The following is an 18656-nucleotide window of genomic DNA, read 5'->3' as shown; positions in this document are numbered from 1 at the left end:
AATGGCACAATAGGAATAAATAAATGACGGCACAAGTCCCACAGACACGCCCCCTTTGAGCTCGTTGATCTCTGACCCAATGAAACGACCCTTAACGTGGTTGTTCCTTTAACGACTTTAATTTCATAGTTTGTCTGGCATTTTGGCGCATGTAGAATTTCATCTCCGAGCTGAACCAATAGGTGGCGATGTTTTTGCTGCGGCTGGACTGCTGCGGTCGGCTCGGACGCACACAGGAAGTGACATCACATCACAAAACTAACGCAGTTGGACGTTTAAAAAAGCGTCAAAAACAAACAGCGACTCACGTCTCCCACATTATATTTTCATACAGTAAATCATAAAACATTTCTTTACACATAAAAATGACACTGTGACTTTAAGAATCAAAGTCGCTGTGTTTTTACCCATATTTTTGATCATATATTTTATCTGTTATTATACAATTTAAAAACAACACTTTTCTACAACAAACACAAGATCAGTTACAAAGAGTTGAATTCAGAATATTAATCTGGATTTTGGAAGATTTATTGAGTTGAACTCGTTTCTAGAGCTGATGTTTCTGCAATGTCGAAAGTCAAATGTTTATTATTATGATTATTATGACTATGATTATTATGATTATTGTGACTGATTATTATGATTATTGTGACTGATTATTATGATTATGACTGATTATTATGATTATTGTGAATGATTATTATGATTATTATGACTCTGATTATTATGATTATTGTGACTGATTACTATGATTATGACTGATTATTATGATTATTGTGACTGATTACTATGATTATGACTGATTATTATGATTATTGTGACTGATTATTATGATTATTGTGACTGATTATTATGATTATGACTCTGATTATTATGATTATTGTGAATGATTATTATGATTATTATGACTCTGATTATTATGATTATTGTGACTGATTACTATGATTATGACTGATTATTATGATTATTGTGACTGATTACTATGATTATGACTGATTATTATGATTATTGTGACTGATTATTATGATTATGACTCTGATTATTATGATTATTGTGAATGATTATTATGACTCTGATTATTATGATTATTGTGAATGATTATTATGATTATGACTATGATTATTTGTTGTTGTGTTATTTTTAATGGTAAGGTGCATTTACCGCCCCCTACTGGAGTTGTACGTCTTCAAAGAATGTATTTTACGCTGCACCGTAAAGAGGAAAGAAAAAGAAAAAAACAAGAGAAAGAGCTTTTGATTATTATGATTGTTGTGATTTTTATGATTATGATAATTGTGGTTATTGTGATTATTATGACCATGATTATGATTATCAACCAAATAAATGTCTAAATATAGTTACTGGAGGCTTCAAGATGGAGATTATTGACCAAAAAAAAGAGTATTATTGAGGAAAATCAGTCATTTCTTATTCTTTTTTTTACATTTTTATTCAACAATTCCACTGCTTTTGTCATAAAAAGCACTTTTTGTTCGAGTTCAGAATCTTTAAGTCTCATTATAATTAAACAAATATGAATCAACTGAATTCACAAACATAGGAACTCGTTTTGGTGATTGACAATGGCAATAAACCTAATCTGATATAGTCGACTAGCCACAGTGAGTCGATTAATCGTTGCAGCCTTATAGTCCTTTCAAAAATATTTCTTAGCAGTTGTACTTAAAATCTAAATATCAATAAATATATCTCGCTTTATGTCATAATTTCAAGAGCAGTTTTAACCAACGAGCTCTGATCTCTGTGGATAAATCTCGTCATAACAACACAAATTAAGATGAATATTTTGGATTAAAAAATAATATAAAAAACTAGTGACTTGTAGAAATGTTGTTGTTGTTGTTGTTGTTGTTGTGCGTGTTTAAAAATCAAGTATAAAGTGCAGCTTCAAATCCGAGGCGTTAAAATCTTCATAAATACTTCAGTCTGTGCAGTTTTTGCATCGTTCAGTTCAGTTGAGTTCATGGAGTGACGGTCGAGGCTGGTTTTTGGTCGGTTTTCGACTGGTTTTTGTCTGGTTTTCGACTGGTTTTCGACTGGTTTTTGACTGGTTTTCGACGGAAGCGCGTGGCGATTTTTAATGTCCAAACGTCGATGCAAAACGGTCCAAACGTTGATGCGAGACGGTCCAAACATCAATGTGAGACGGTCCAAACATCGCGGTCCAAAGGTCATGGTCCAAAGGTCGAGGTTCAAAGGTCGAGGTTCAAAGGTCACGGCTTGGCGCTGCGGTCCCCCTGGAGCCAGTACTCCTCCGTCTGCATCTCCGTGAGTCGGGAGATGGTTCGCTGGAACGCAAACATCTCCTCTTCGCCGCTGAAGATGGACAGACTGCTGGCCTCGTCCTGTTTCACATCCACATCGAAATAAGTCATAAACACAACAACACAACAACACAACAACACACACACACACAGACACACAATCACCCCGCTCTGAAGTTTATAGTTTTGTCCCTCTATTTGTCTAATATCTGTGTTGTCCGTCTTTTACAGTTTTTGTTCTTGTCTTCACTATTGTTACTGTTTTGAATTTGTAAATATAAATGAAATGAATAAAATAAATAATTATAAAATAAATAAAATAAATAAAATAAATAAAATAAATAAAATAAATAAAATAAATAAAATAAATAAAAAAATAAAAAAAATAAAAAAAATAAATAAAAAAAAACATTTTGCCATGTTTTTTTCTTTTTTCAGTGGTAATGTACATATGGCATTAATAAAACAATTAAATAATAAGCTATTTCAAAGGTAAAAAGGAATCAAGAGGGACTATTTTCTTTGTGAAGCTGAGACTGTAGTTTTTTTCGATTCTGATTATTCTGATTATGAATCTGATCAAGAAAATCTCAGTGGAACATCAGATTTAAATAATTTCTGCTTGGCTTTTCTTTGGTAAATACAAACCTGACTTCCTCCACAAACCTGACTCGTTCCTCCACAAACCTGACTTCCTCCACAAACCTGACTCGTTCCTCCACAAACCTGACTCGTTCCTCCACAAACCTGACTCGTTCCTCCACAAACCTGACTTTCCTAGTTAAATAAAGGTTAAATATAAAAGTTCTACTACATTTTCTTGAATTTTAGGCTATTTTTTGTGTTTGTTTGTTGTTAAGGAGAACAAACTGAGCCTGATTCATCCCAGAATGTTTGATTTGATTAAAGATAAGCGAGTTACAGCTTCATTTTGACATAGAACATACTGTATACAGCAGCTCGAGCGTTCCCTTTTGTCAGATTGCAGACAAAATGGAACAAATAAAGAAAAAGTCCCATCGTTGTGACATCTTCCTCATAAAAACAGGATGGATTGAACCCTTTTTGGGCAAACTGTCCTTTTATCCGGTCGGACTCACCCTCTTCAGCCCCAGGTCGTCCATCAGAACGTGGCTCTCGTCGTGGCCGTGGTCCGAGTCGTGAACAAAGACCTCCTCCAGCGGGTAATCGGCCAGAATCACCACCCGGACCTGGATTGGGACCAAGCGGGCGTCATTTTGAGGCGCGAGAACCTCCTGAAATGTGTTATTGTGATTCGAGGCGTGCGAAGGGTCTAAGCGAGGACTAGAGCCGCTCCTGAGGGGGATTAAACCAGGACAGGACCAAAAACTAACCAAAGCGTGACGTGAACTCAAGTGAGGGACTAAACCAGGATTAACAAGGGCAAACTAAGAAATAATAATGTTTTGGACCGGGTTTAGTTCTGGTTAGACCTAGTTTAGTCCCGTTTTAGTCTTTGTTTAGGCCCAGTTTAGTCCCGTTTTAGTCTTTGTTTAGGCCTAGTTTAATCCCATTTTAGTCTTTGTTTAGGCCTAGTTTAATCCCGTTTTAGTCTTTGTTTAGTCCCATTTTAGTCTTTGTTTAGGCCTAGTTTAATCCCGTTTTAGTCTTTGTTCAAGGCCACGTTTAGTTCTGTTTTAGTCTTTGTTTAGGCCTAGTTTAATCCGGTTTATATCTTTGTTTGGCCTAGTTTAGTCCTGTTTTAGTCTTTGTTTAGGCCTAGTTTAGTCCTGTTTTAGTCTTTGTTTAGGCCCAGTTTAGTCCTGTTTTAGTCTTTGTTCAAGCCTAGTTTAGTCCTGTTTTAGTCTTTGTTTAAGCCCAGTTTAGTCCTGTTTTAGACTGAAGTTTTTCTCTCTGCAGTTTTGAGTGTTTGTTTTGTTTGCTTTTTATTTCATATAGATTTAGAGCCTAAACATGGTCTTAAAATGGTACTTTCAAAAACATTTATGACTTATGCATTTATCTATTTGTTAAAGAAAAGAAAATAGTCTGAAAATAGTCAGACTGCAGTGTAATAAAGCCGATGTCCACAGGGGGCGTCGTACCTTGTGGTCGTAGAGCGCGTCCACCAGCGTGATGAGGCGCCGGGCCTGAGTCTTCTTGTTCAGCGTCAGCAGAGGAATGTGTCGAATGAAGACCGTGTCGAACAGACGAGAAACCTCCAGGTAATCGCTCGCTCCCAAAGGCTGAGCACAAGATCGTTCTGTTAAGCCACAATCGTGATTGAACCAAAACATAATACCGTATTCTCCGGACTACAAGTCACACCTTTTTTCATAGTTTGGCAGGGGTGCGACTTATACTCCAGAGTGACTTGTATGTGATATTATTAACACAGTACTATATCGTTTTGTTTGTTAGTTTCACACTTGACAACCACAAGAGGGCGCTCTAGGCTCTAAGCGACGCAGAAGAAGAATCTGCACTTCCTCTTCCTCTGGAGTTTGTGGAGTTGTTTAGAAGTGACACAGAGGAAGAAGAATTCAGTGGATTTAGTGATTTGGGGTAAAACTGATGCTTTGCTAAACTTGTTAGCATGTTCTTTATGCTATAGTTATCTGAATAACTGTTAATATGTTACGTTAACATACCAGACACTTACCACAGGTCTTGGATTTGATCAAATACATTTCCCCCAAAAATGCGACTTATGTATGTTTTTTGGGCTGGTGCGACTTATACTCCAAGCGACTTTTAGAAGCCTTTGTTTGGACCTAGTTTAGTCAGGTTTATGTCTTTGTTTAGACCTAGTTTATTCCAGGTTATGTCTCTGTTTAGGCCTAGTTTAGTCCAGTTTCAGTCTTTGTTTAGACCTAGTTTAGTCCTGTTTATGTCTTTGTTTAGGCCCAGTTTAGTCCAGTTTCAGTCTTTGTTTAGGCCCAGTTTAGTCCTGTTTATGTCTTAGTTTAGGTCTAGTTTATTCCGGGTTATGTCTTTGTTTAGAGCTAGTTTAGACCTGTTTTAATCCTGCTTTAGTCCCGTTTTAGTCCTGCTTTAGTCCTGTTTTAGACCTGTTTTAGTCCCGTTTTAGACCTGTTTTAGTCCTGTTTTAGTCCCGTTTAGTCCCGTTTTAGTCCTGTTTAGTATTGTTTCAGACCTGTTTTAGTCCAGTTTTAGCCCTTTTTTAGTCCTATTTTAGTCAGTGTTGCGTCTCCTTGACACTCACTCTGTCGCACAGCTCTTCAAAGGTACAATCCAGGATGGTCCCGCACGCCTTTTCCAGACGCACTTTCCTCTTTTGGACGTTCAGGATCCTCGGTCGAGTTACTGCCGGGAAAGTGCAAAAACTACATTTCAAAGATTTAGATACGTTTATGTTGTTTATTTATAACAGCAGTAGCTCCTCCTCTTTTCCCGTTGCTCTGCTCTCACACTTCTCTTCTTCTTCTAAAACCACTCAAGCAAACACAGCGTCTAAACTGATCATTCAAGAGGAAGTCTAGTCAAATAAAGTCCCAAAATACTTGAAAACCACGTGTTGTATATTTGTAATTTGCCGGTAATGTATTTAGTTATGTCTGCATCGTCTACGCTGTTCTAGAGCTTTAAAACGACAATAACTTAGCCATTTCTGGGCTTTTTGATTCAGAATGAAGACTGTATTGAAGATAAAGGTGTTAGACTATAGCAACAGCTCGTTTTTATGGCCAGTTAACCTTTTCATTGCCAATTCCCAACGTTAAAGTGTGCGTGCCGGGTTTTATTTATTTATTTATTTTTATTTCGGCCTTGGCTTTTAAACTTGCTCTTGTACTTAAAATACCGTATTTTCCTGACTATTAGTTGCATCTTTTTTCATGGCCGGGGTGCGACTTTTACTTATATTTATACTTATATACTTATACTCCGGAGCGACTTATGTGATATTATTTGTTATTTTCACACTTGCAACTGCATTTCATACTCCAGTGCGACTTATATATGTTTTTTTCTCCTATATTATGCATTTTTTGGCTGGTGCGACTTATAGTCCAGAAAATACGGTAATGTTTGTACTGATCAGTCCGATGCTTCCCTTCATCAGGATTGGTGTTAGCGCTCCATCTACTGGCAGCTTTTACCCAGTGGGACGAGGCCCGTTGTAAAAATAAAACACATTTCGCAGCCGTTTGTGAAGAAAAGTTTGTTGAAAATGACAAGTAGATACAAACACATTTTCCCTTTCAAATGCTAATTCAACAAAATAAATGCGTTTTTGTGTGTTTTTTATTCGTCATATAACCATTTCCGTGATTAGAGGAGCTTCGGGCCGGCGTAAAACATGGTTGCTAGGAAACGGTTATGCAATTTCCTAGCGTAATGTCGTTTTTACAACCAGGAAGTGAGAAAACAAACCTAAAAAATGTCCAAATTGCGATAACGCAATTTTTTTAGCTAAATCTTAAAATATGTGTTAATCTTAACTCTGTTTGAGTCAAATTAAGTTGTCTAACTCGTCATACTTTAATCTACTGACATTAATCGACGGATACTCGGCCGCTCATCCCTAATTGTGATGATTCATCTTTAAAACACGGTGAATGAACGGCGCTTTAACGACTTGTCTTACTGTCGTTCTGTTTGAACGCGAGCTCGTCGAACATCTTGTCCAGAGAAGCTTCTGCGTCTGGTTCACTCGAGCTGCAAAAAACACAGAAAGAACGTTAAATAAATAGATATATCGATAAATATACACGTGTTATAAACGGTTTTCTCACAGGAAGTAGAGCTTTCCCGCTGAAGGCCGGTTTCTTTTCCTGTAGTCGATCCCAGCGTCTAACCGAAGAGTTTGGCAATATTTCTACACAAGGAAATTATCATTATTATCAGTATTATTCAGAAATATACGTCAAAATTGTGTCCAGAACTCGTGTAGCAGAAGAAGATTGGGGTTTGTACCTGTAAAACACCAATGAAAGGCACAAAGTTCACCCTCTGGAGACCATTTTTGTACAAATCTAAAAAGAAACATGATTTTCTTTGTAGTTAAGACGGAGTACATTTACATCCTCCAAATATACTGTAGTAGTAGTAGTACTGTAGTTTTGAAAGAAGTCTGCTCAATATATTATTGTTTTTTATAATTTTAGAGTAACTGTTGTATTTGGAGAACAAAACTCGCTCGTTGTTGAACCTGACCTTGCGGCGGACGGTTTGAAGTCGCCACGACGACGACGCCCCGAAGGAACAGGTTCTCGAAGAGCTGCTTCAGGATCATGGCGTCCGCGATGTCCGTCACCTGAGAGAACATGGGGAAGGCGGAGTCAGGGTGACGCGAAAGTGCGAAGAAGAAGAAAAGAAGAAGAACGTAGATTATATTTTGTCTCCGTCTTTCTCTCTCTTTCTCTCTTTTTTCACAGTATATGGTAAAACAGAGACTTTAAAGACGTACAACTACAGTAGATTGCGGTAATGTAACACTTTATGGGTTCCAACTGCCATAATACACCAAAGAAGAAGAAGAGGAATATAGATTATCGTTCTGTCCCAGTCTTTCGCTCTCTCTTTCTCTCTTTTTTATAGTATAGCGTAAAACACAGACTTTAAAGACGTACAACTACAGAAGGTGGCGGTAATGCAACACTTTATGGACACCAATCCCAATAAAACACCAAAGAAGAATGTAGATTATCGTTTTGTCTCCGTCTTTCTCCCTTTTTTAAACAGTACAGCGTAAAACACAGACTTTAAAGACGTACAACTACAGAAGGTGGCGATAATGCAACACTTTATGGACACCAATCCCAATTAAACACCAAAGAAGAGGAAGAAGAATGTAGATTATCGGTTTGTTTCCGTTTTTGTCTCCCTTTCTCTCTCTTTTTTAACAGTATAGCGTAAAACACAGACTTTGAAGACGTACAACTACAGTAAGTGGCGGTAATGTAACACTTTATGGGCACCAACCGCCATAAAACACCAAAGAAGAAGAGGAAGGTCCTTTGCTGCGAGCGCGACAGACCTGGAACTCGTCGAAGCAGAGCAGACACGCCTCCTCGCCGATCTCCTCGGCGACCGGGGCGATGGGGTCGTACGACTTGGCCATCTTCCCGGCTTTTCTCTTGGGCATGCTCTGCTTCAGCCTGTGGATCCCTGTGCGGACAGAACCAGCCACACCAGTCAATAGATGATTTACTCTGACACAAACATGGAGTTGTTTAAGGTCTTTTTGTGAATTGCAGAGAAAAAGTAACATTTGTGTTTAAAGTGACGCATTATGTTCTAATTTTGACTTTATTCAGTGTATTTATACCTGTTGTACATATAAATTATAGTTTTGCACCGATCGAGCAGGTATTTGTGGAGGAAATGTTGAAAAATCTGTTGAAAAATGACAGGAAGTGACATCACACCAGGGACACTCAAAGTTTATGCAGAATTTACACAAAGAAACAACTTTTTTGACTCTGAACATGAATTCAACAAAATAAAGTCGCTCTCATATATTTTTATTCGTCAAATAACTTGCCCAGTGTTTTCTGGGTAATTTCCTAATGTGATGTCATCGATTACAAACAGGAAGTGAAATTATAAACCTCAAAAATGTGCTTTTCTGTGACTTTAAAATATAAAACTTAGCTGTCCGGCCTGTAGGGGGAGCTTTAACATCAAAGTACAGTAATGTGTAATGTGCCTTTGCGTAGGGAGTCAGGGCCGGGGCTCAAACCACAAACCTACAGATGAAGGCGTGTCGAGCGTGACAGGAACGTACTTTTATGGACGTCCAACATGAACCCGTGGAAATGGACCCTCTTCTTCTTCTCCATCTCGACGTACGAGTAAAACAAGTCCATCACCATCGTTTTACCTGTGCCTGAAGGACAGAAAACCACAGCAGAACATTCATAATTCATCATCGCCCAACACATTCACTATCTTTTTCGACGGCGGAAACTCACCCACGTCGCCGTAGATGTAGTAACCGTTGGGCGGCTTCGGTTTGGGGAAAAACTGCGGGAAAACAAAACGACAAAACGTCACAGAAATGCCTTGTTTTTAATCTCAGATTCGATCCTATTTTGGCACAAATGTAAATTTAAATGACAAAAACACACTCGGGTCGTGTTGTGTTTAGGACTAGGTCAATGTTTAGTCAGTTATTACTCTTTGATTGGGATTATAAAAGGATTTAAATGGAAAAGAGAAACGAGAACAACATGGAGTGAATTACCAGTAGATGGATTATTATATTCCAGAATGAATTGTGGATTAATTCTGCCTTTTTACATAATACATTCATATAGTTTCTAGTACTTTTCATATACCGTATTTTCCGGACTATAAATTGCACCTTTTTTCATAGTTTTTGCCGGAGTGCGACTTATACTTATATTTATACTTATATACTTATACTCCAGTGCGACTTATATAAGATTTTTTCTTCTCTATTATGCTTTTTTTTTTTTTTTCATAGTCCGGAAAATACAGTATTCGGAGTGCGTTTTGTGTCAATTTTAGACCTTTTGATGACGTCAGGCCTCGTTTACGCTGACAATTACACGGGGCGAGTCTTGATCAGTAAAAAAGACTGAGAGATGTGTCGGAGGTTTGATAAAAAAGCATTGTGGTTTTGTGGATATGCAAAATTTGAGTATCAAGGAAGAATATCTGAAAGAAAAACGACTAAAAAAAGGAGAAACGACCGGTGTAATCTCAAAAACAAGAGAATAAAGTGACAGTTCTGCACTTTTGTGGTTAATTTCTTGTTCAAGTCGCGTTTTGTTTGACACTTGAACCTAAACTAAGACATTTAGAGACACTTTTTAGCTCATTCTGACGCTTTGTGAAAATGTAATCTCTGTAGTGCTAATGAGATATACATTTTTCTGTCAGTAAATACTTAAATACTTGGATACTTGTACTCGTACCTTGGAGAATATGGACGTGGGCGTGTTGCTGTAGCCTCTGAGTTTCCTGTGGAGCTGGTCCAGGGTCTGCAGCACCGCCCTCTGGTCGTCGTCCTCGCGCAGCGTTCCGTCCCGGATCAGAGCGCCGTAGTGGTCCAGGGGCCCCGCGAACCTGGGGCCCTTCTCCTCCGGCGCCGGCTCCGCTTTCGCCGCGTAGCCTGAGAAGATACGGCACAAAGTTTACGAATATACGGACGGACGGCGATGTTTCGTTACATTTGATTGTGACACGGGACGTCCCAAGATGTGCGACGGGCCCCGAACTCTGACCACGGGCCCCGGACCACAATCAAATCTGGACTGGAAACGGCTCTGTTCAGCTGTGAATAATACGACTGAAGGGGTTTTATCGGAGCTTTTCTCTTTTACAGTAAATGTTATAAAGATTTTTGACATTTTTGTGTGTTTAAATTGTGATTTTAATTGATATTTTCCTACTCTGTGTTCAAACTGTGCTCTACAAATGCACAATAGCCTTGTCGTACTCGTAAAAGGATAATTAAAGGTCATTTTCATGTATTTGCAAAAGGATCATTTTCAAATCAGGGAGAAGTTGCAGTTTCACATCAGATTTCCACAATACCGTATTTTCCGGACTATAAATCGCACCTTTTTTCATAGTTTTGGCCGGGATGCGACTTATATGTGATATTATTTGTTATTTTTACACTGGCAAACAGAAGTCACATGTTGATTATTTTCACGACGACGCAGAGGAAGAATCTGCACTTCCTCTTCCTCTGGAGTTTGTGGAGTTGTTTAGAAGTGACACAGAGGAAGAAGAATTCAATGGATTTAGTCAATTTCCCCCAAAAATGAGACTTATGTTTTTTCTTCTCTATTATGCATTTTTTGGCTGGTGCAACTTATAGTCCAGAAAATACAGAACTTTTTCCTTCGTATCATAAGTAAAAAGTGTTTTAGTGAATTAAGAACGTTGGCGTCGCATCATAACTGCTACACATCCTGAACAAAAAGGGCTCAGGTTTACAAAATGTGCCTTTTTATTGCGTAGAATAAGAAAATGCACAGTTTATGCCGTGTTACTCGTGGATTCTGCCGAGACTGTGGCGGAAAAGTTGAACTCTTCTCTATTTTATACAAATGTTGGATTATAAATGTCACTTATTGCCTCTATTTAGTCTTTAAACGTGTCTCTTTTGAACAGAGCCGTTTATTTTAATGCTTTTTAAGATGATACAACAGAACAAAAGTATTATATGTCTCACTAGTTTGACTGTTTAGTTTGTTTTAGACTATGGGGTCCAAAATTAGACTCTGGGGGGCCGCCTTTATTAATGAGAAACACTGATTTGAGTTAAGAATAGCTAATCAAGATAATTTGCTCATTTTAAGATGAAATATGCTTGTTAAAACGTATATATCTGTGCACTACAAACACATCTACAATAATCTCTCGAACAAGGAAATAAATAATACATTTTACTGTCTGAATATTGTTATTGATCAATATTTCCCTCACTCGGAAGAACATAGTACATTTGTAACGCAGTAATAACGTAGTAGAAAAGTACTCGGATGACGTCGAGTTTTCTCTCCTTTGACTTGCAAAAAGAAGTAAAATATGTGTAATATGTGGACAAGATGAGAAAGAGCAAAGGTTAAAGACATGTGATCTGTCAGCTCTGCTTTCAGCAAAACTAGAGCAAAAGCACAGCTACAACTACAATGTGGAAGAGAAATGGACTAAATAGTTTCATCTAGATGATAGAATGACAAACAAAGGTAAATAGAGGGTTTTAAACAGTGAGAGGTCGTTTATTGCTAGATTCCAGTAGCTTTGGATTGAAACTTGCGCCTTAAAAACGACTTAAACACAATAAAAGGAGTAAACCCCGGGCTCACCTCGTGGGCTCGGCCCCGTCACGCACCGGAGCAGCTTTTTGTGTGAATATTTCTCTGTTAAAAGCCTTAAAAACGGGACATTTGAGGGTAACTTCAGCACCAGAGGCAAGCACGCCGCCATCTTGGATGCACATGACGTCATTGGAACTTTATTGACAAAGAAAAACAGTGTGCTGCCGCCTACTGGGAGAGATTATTATTGTATTTATTTATTTATTTATTTATTTATTTATTTATTTAATTATTTATTTATTTATTTACTTACCGTTTGAACAGAACAGAAGCTTTTTTTATTTCAACTGCGATTTCTGTAGAGTGGAATGTTAGTGACGTCACTTACTGTTGCTGTGTGTCAAGAATAAAGTCTAAAACAACAACTCCAGTAGGTGGCGTAATGTAACACTTAGATACCAGCCGCCATAAAACATATATATATATATATATATATATATATATATATATATATATATATATATATATATGTCATAAGAACACTAAAGTCCTGATCTTAGAAAAATAATGAGACCACCCGCGTAGGGTGAAAAGGGAATATTTTATATAAAGCACATTATTAGGCCCGAGCGCCACAAGCTGGCGAGAGGCCTATTAATCTCGTAAGGCCGTGCGAAGCACGGCTGCGAAAGTGCGCACGTAGTGCGCACGAAATCGAGCGCGAAGCGCTCGCCCACTTCCAAACACTCACTAACGCACTCCTCCACTCATGCACGCCCCGTGCATACTAATTAGTTGTAGGAAAATGGAACATTACCGTTGTAAACGGGCGAAGCCCGTGCAAAAGTTCGCACTAAACGAGCACTTTACGTTCGCGGTCGTCATCCCCATATAAAGCACTCATTTGCGCTAAGTAGCTCACGAATACGTTCCCCATCTCTTGCATGTTCCGTGCATATAAGCATGTAATGCAAAAATTGAACATTATTACTGTATAGAGGGCCAAAAACACAAAGTGGGCGGAGCCCACTCAAAATTATCGAAAGTACCCGTCAGTGACCAGGGACCCACACCATGAGGTAGGAAAGCGCGAGCGCTTTCCGAAAATGTATAGTTTATGATATTTGAAAAATGGGAAACATTGTTTTCGCATCGGAATATTTAGGCCCGAGCCCCAGCAGGGCGGAGGGCCTATTGCTCCCGCAACGCTGCCGAAGGCAGCGTTGCAACTGTCTGACCAAACATGCGGGCTGCGCCCGCATGTTTGGTACCCCGTCGCCCCTGGCAAGTACAGTGAACTAGCCCATGCCGAAGGCATGGATCATGCATACTTACTCCTGCTATGACAGAAATAGTCAACAATTAGTGAATGGGCGTAGCCCATTCACTAATTGTTGACAACAGCAGCGCGAAGCGCTGCATTCCTCCAAAAACCCTCCTGGCATCGTCCCGTACGCGAGAATCCATGCCGCAGGCATGGGCCATGCTTGTATCTGCTCAAATTAATGGAAGTCTATGGGGAGTGGGCGGGGCATCCCGACGGAATAGGGAGTGACAAGCGCGTAAGCGCTCGTAATGATGATTCCACCCCATGGCGGCATCGGGAAGGCTTAGAGCTTTCAAACGATGTATAATTTGTTGTTATAGTGGAAACGGCTATATTGTTTTTGCTAAAAATATTATTATTTTTATTTTTCTTGTTCTTCTGCTTTTTGATCTCTAATTTGACCCCCTGAACATGCTCAAAAACTCACCAAACTTTGCCCAAAATTCAGAATCGGCGAAAAATTTGATTTTTTCTGGGCCATTTTTTTTTTCGTTAAAAAATGGCGCGACAGCGCCACCGACAAAAGTCAAAATACATTGCGCCTATGGGAGACGCCCCGAGGTCAACTTTGGCGTAAAGCTACGAAATTCGGGACACGCATTCCTCTCGTGAGGACGAACAAAAAAAATCATTGTGGCCACGCCCCCAGACTTACCCTATGGCCGCCATCTTCCTTTGAAAATGAAAATACGCTGTGTTAGTCATTTTGTTCATGTCAAACTTTGACGAACTCCTCCTAGGGCGTTTTGCCCACCAACTTCAAAATCGGCGTACGTCCTCTGGACAAGTGGGGCATCTAAAGTTATTCAATTTTTTGAGATACCTTTAACGGTCTGTGTGCGGCGCAGCCGCAAAGTTGGACAACTTATTTTGGAATATTGCAGATCTAAAAATTGCTCCCATTTGATCAAAACCAGTCCGATTAGGACCAAATTTGAATCAGTTGTTAAACTTTCTAGTTTGGACCAGTTTAGGCTGACAAAATTGAAATGGCCGCGATAGCGCCCCCTACAGAGTGACCTTTAAATTAACATTGAAGGTCAAAAATTAGTTTTACCAAAATTGTCTAAACTTTACCCAAAATTCTATTTTGCCGTCCCGATCACAAAAGCCAATCACAAAAATGCCTAAATTTTTACGGCGTAGTCGTGGCGATGACAGAAACCTCCCATGTTATCCCTATGGGAAAACCGCAAAATCTCTCAAATTACCACATTTTTATGTTTTACACTTCAACGAACTCCTCCTAGTGCGTTTTGCCCACCAACCTCAAAATCGGTGTACGTCCTCTAGACAAGTGGTGCATCTAAAGTTATCCAAATTTTAAGGATAACTTTTACGGTCTCTGTGCGACGGAGCCGCAAACGTTTCCCAGAATTCTGACTATTTGGCCTTCAGAGTGGCCTATAAACAATAGAGTTTTTCCAAATGACATGACATTTTGCACTAAATTCTAATTTGCCATCCTGATCATACAAGTATGAGAGCCAAAGTCATATTTTGTACGGCGTAACCGTAGCGTTGACAGAAACATCCCATGTTATCCTTATGGGAAAATCGTAGAATCGCTCAAATCACCACATTTTTACACTTCACACTTTAACAAACTCCTCCTAGGGCGATTGTCCGATCAAGCTCATATTTGGGGAAAATCATCTACACAAGCGGGCCATCAAAACTTATCCATATTTTGATTCTAAGTGCTACGGTCTCTGTGTGGCGGACCCGCAAATATATGTCAGAAATGGGAAAACAGCGAAATCTCCAAAATGACCACATTTTCACGCTTCACACTTTCACCAACTCCTCCTAGGCCGATTGCCCGATCAAGCTCATATTTGGGGAAATCATCTACACAAATGGGGCATCAAAAGTTATCCATATTTTGATTTTAAGTGCTACGGTCTCTGTGCCGTGGAGCTGCAAATATACTGTCACAAATGGGAAAAACGCCAAATCCTTGAAATGTTCACATTTATGCTTCACACTTTAATGAACTCCTCTGTGGGCAATAGCTCGATCAAGCTCATATTTGGGAAAAATAATCTACACAAGCGGAGCATCAAAAGTTATCCATATTTTTATTCCAAGTGTCACGGTCTCTGTGCGCTGGAGCTGCACATTTGACCGACATTTGTGTTCATTTGCACTGGTTAAGCACAGCATTGTACATGTCCAATGTGTCGCTGTCTTAGTTCTTAGACAATTGCGTTAGCGCCAACTCTGTAAAATGCAGAGAGCAGAGTCGGAAGACCGGCGGCCCGCGAGGGCCGTTGGATGCCGCTTGCGGCTTTAATATTCTTTCTTTCTTTCTTTCTTTCTTCTTCTTCTTCTTCTTCTCGGGACCAACCCCCCTATTTTTCACCCAGTGAACATTGACGAAAAGTCACAAAAATTTGCACACCTCTAAAAATCGTGCCTCTCTACATTCTGGCTATTTCCCTTTTCTAAAATAAAAAAAATTGGCGCGTCAGCGCCCCCAAATGTACCAAAAATGCATTGAGAGATGGGAAATGACCCAAAAAAAATCTGATCGTAGAATCATGAAATTTGGCGCAGAGGTAGATGGTGACAAGAGAAGTAAAAAATATTATTACGGCAACGCCGTCCCCCGAACCAAATGTCGGCCATATTACTTCAAAAATGGCTAAACATGACTTCGGAGTTTTTCCAAACGTCGTACTTTTACGAACTCCTCCCAGGGCGTTGGCCCTAAAAAGCTGAAATTTGGTGAAAATGCTACTGAGGAGTGGGACATCAAAAGTTATCCAAATTACATTGATACCTCTCACGGTCTCTGTGCGGCGAAGCCGCAAACTGTAACTAAAATTTCAGAAATCTCCCATATTTAAAATTTCTGCCGTTTGCGCAGATAAAGTCCGAATTGCGTCAAATTAGAATCAGTTGTTAAACTCTTTGCCCTAAACCTACTTGAAGTGAAATAAATTCATTTGGCGCCACAGCGCCCCCTACAGATTTTATATGGAGGTTAAATGTTTAGTTTTGCGAAATTATATGAAATTTGACACACAACTCAATTTTAGCATCCCCATCAAAAAAGTCAATGAGACTCATGTCATAATTGTTATGGCGTTGCCGTAACGATGACCGAAACCTTTCATGTTATTCCAATGGGGAAATCGCCAGAACATGTTTACACTTTAGACTTTCACAAACTCCTCCCCCTCAGGGCGTCAGCCCTATTAACCTGAAATTTGGTGAGACTCATCTTCAGGACCATCAAAAGTTATCCACATTTTCATTCAAAGAGTCACGGTGTCTGTGCGGCAAAGCCGCACATTTTGCCAAGAATTCAAAATAAAATAGCTTTTTGATGGTAAAACAAAGGGGAGAAGATGTGACAGCGTCACAGATTCAGCAGTAGGCGTAATAAAAGGACAATTGGGGCGCGTTAGCGCCCCCTCCTATTGCGGCGTGGCGGCGGTGTGGCAGCGGCGTGGCGAGAGCCGATCATTGCCGCTTGCGGCTATATTTATTATTATTATTATTGCCGATGTTTTGATTGCACTGAAAATTATTTAATTTTTTCTAATTCTTCTTATTCTGTTGAGAAACACAAGTATGTGTTTAAACAGGACCCGTGGCGCCCCCTCCGCCCGGTCATGGCCTCCCCTCCGCCCGGTCATGGCCTCCCCTCCGCCCGGTCATGGCCTCCCCTCCGCCCGGTCATGGCCTCCCCTCCGCCCGGTCATGGCCTCCCCTCCGCCCGGTCATGGCGCCCCCTCCGCCCGGTCATGGCGCCCCCTCCGCCCGGTCATGGCCTCCCCTCCGCCCGGTCATGACGCCCCCTCCGCCCGGTCATGGCCTCCCCTCCGCCCGGTCATGGCGCCCCCTCCGCCCGGTCATAGCACCCCTCCGCCCGGTCATAGCACCCCTCCGCCCGGTCATGCGCGTGTTGTCCGGCCTCTGGTTCTAATTTTATCCCGGTGCAGCGGCGACAGACAAAACACGGCCCCGTTCACCGCGAGCAGCAGCCAGCTTACAGGCTTGTTGCCATGACAAAAGCAGAGCCCTCCACTCCTGCCTCTGTCTCTATAGTGAAGCAGAACACTAGAGAGACAGTTGCCAGGGCAACCAAGCAGCCATGTTCTGACTGCAGGTTTCAAGAACTCATGCAAATAAAACTGAGCTTGGATGCCAACCACCATAAAACAACAACAACAACAACAACAACAACAACAACAACAACAACAACTGAGCTGGACTTTTACATTTTAAAGGTGTGTTCACTGTGTGTCAAGGCCGGTCCAGATAAATGAATTGATTAAAAGACTTGAATAAATGAATGGAACAAATGAACTGTGACTTTGCCTCAGGGACGACAGAGGAAGGAGCTTTTCCTGCTCCGTGCAATATATTTATTGTATAATGTCCCTGTCAAATAAATAAACAAATATATAAAATAATAAGGTCAAACATAATATTGTTACTACACAGTATCCCAAACAATACTCAATATAACAATATAGAAGTCATGATATTCTATCACCAAACTTATTTATTATGGAATATTACACAGTTAATAATGCATATCATATCATATCATTTTAGGATGATGAACATTCATTTTCATAATTCAAAGAAATGTGTTTTCATTAAAGACATGCAGAGCTCCCCGCATTTTTAGAATATATACAAATATACCATTATGTCCATTTAAATGTTTAAATCAATGCATCCCGGTCATGTTTTTACATGATTAGAATCATGTTTTTCCTACACTCAAAAGATGGCGGCTGCAGCAGCCATGGCAACAGCACCGTTTATCTGTCTAGCTTTTATTACACCGCATTGTCTGTCCCGTTAAAAAAACACCGCACACGCATCGCACACACGCGGCACACACACCGCACACGCGCCGCACACACACCGCACACGCACCGCACACGCACCGCACACACGCCGCCATCTGCACTACCGCGCACCGCTCGCGCACCGCGCGCACGCCGCTGTCTCCTCGCTTCGCCCCGTGGCCGCGCACCGCTCGCGCACCGCACACGCACCGCACACACGCCGCCATCTGCACTACCGCGCACCGCTCGCGCACCGCGCGCACGCCGCTGTCTCCTCGCTTCGCCCCGTGGCCGCGCACCGCTCGCGCACCGCACACGCACCGCACACACGCCGCCATCTGCACTACCGCGCACCGCTCGCGCACCGCGCGCACGCCGCTGTCTCCTCGCTTCGCCCCGTGGCCGCGCACCGCTCGCGCACCGCTCACACACCGCTCACACACCGCCATCTGCACTACCGCGCACCGCTCGCGCACCGCGCGCACGCCGCTGTCTCCTCGCT

The 18656-nt window shown here is 40.9% G+C and overlaps 1 protein-coding gene across 1 annotated transcript; it reads right to left on the bottom strand.

The window, feature by feature from the left end:
• Positions 1-2190: 2190 nt before the first annotated feature.
• afg1la (AFG1 like ATPase a) lies at positions 2191-12186 on the bottom strand. Its single transcript, XM_072457581.1, has 13 exons — positions 12062-12186; positions 10157-10353; positions 9188-9239; positions 9001-9102; positions 8251-8381; positions 7428-7527; positions 7188-7246; positions 7007-7089; positions 6859-6929; positions 5476-5576; positions 4355-4495; positions 3389-3499; positions 2191-2369 (listed from the first exon to the last, which is right to left on the bottom strand). Exons 1-13 carry the CDS (start codon positions 12180-12182, stop codon positions 2238-2240), a joined length of 1401 nt encoding a protein of 466 aa, XP_072313682.1. The 5' UTR covers positions 12183-12186; the 3' UTR covers positions 2191-2237.
• Between the last annotated feature and the right edge of the window lie 6470 nt (positions 12187-18656).

This window comes from Eucyclogobius newberryi, unplaced genomic scaffold (genome assembly GCF_026437365.1).
Source record: "Eucyclogobius newberryi isolate DKJ021-1_F unplaced genomic scaffold, fEucNew1.0.hap1 SCAF_21, whole genome shotgun sequence".
NCBI lineage: Eukaryota > Metazoa > Chordata > Actinopteri > Gobiiformes > Gobiidae > Eucyclogobius > Eucyclogobius newberryi.
This window is presented reverse-complemented; position numbering and strand designations above follow the sequence as displayed.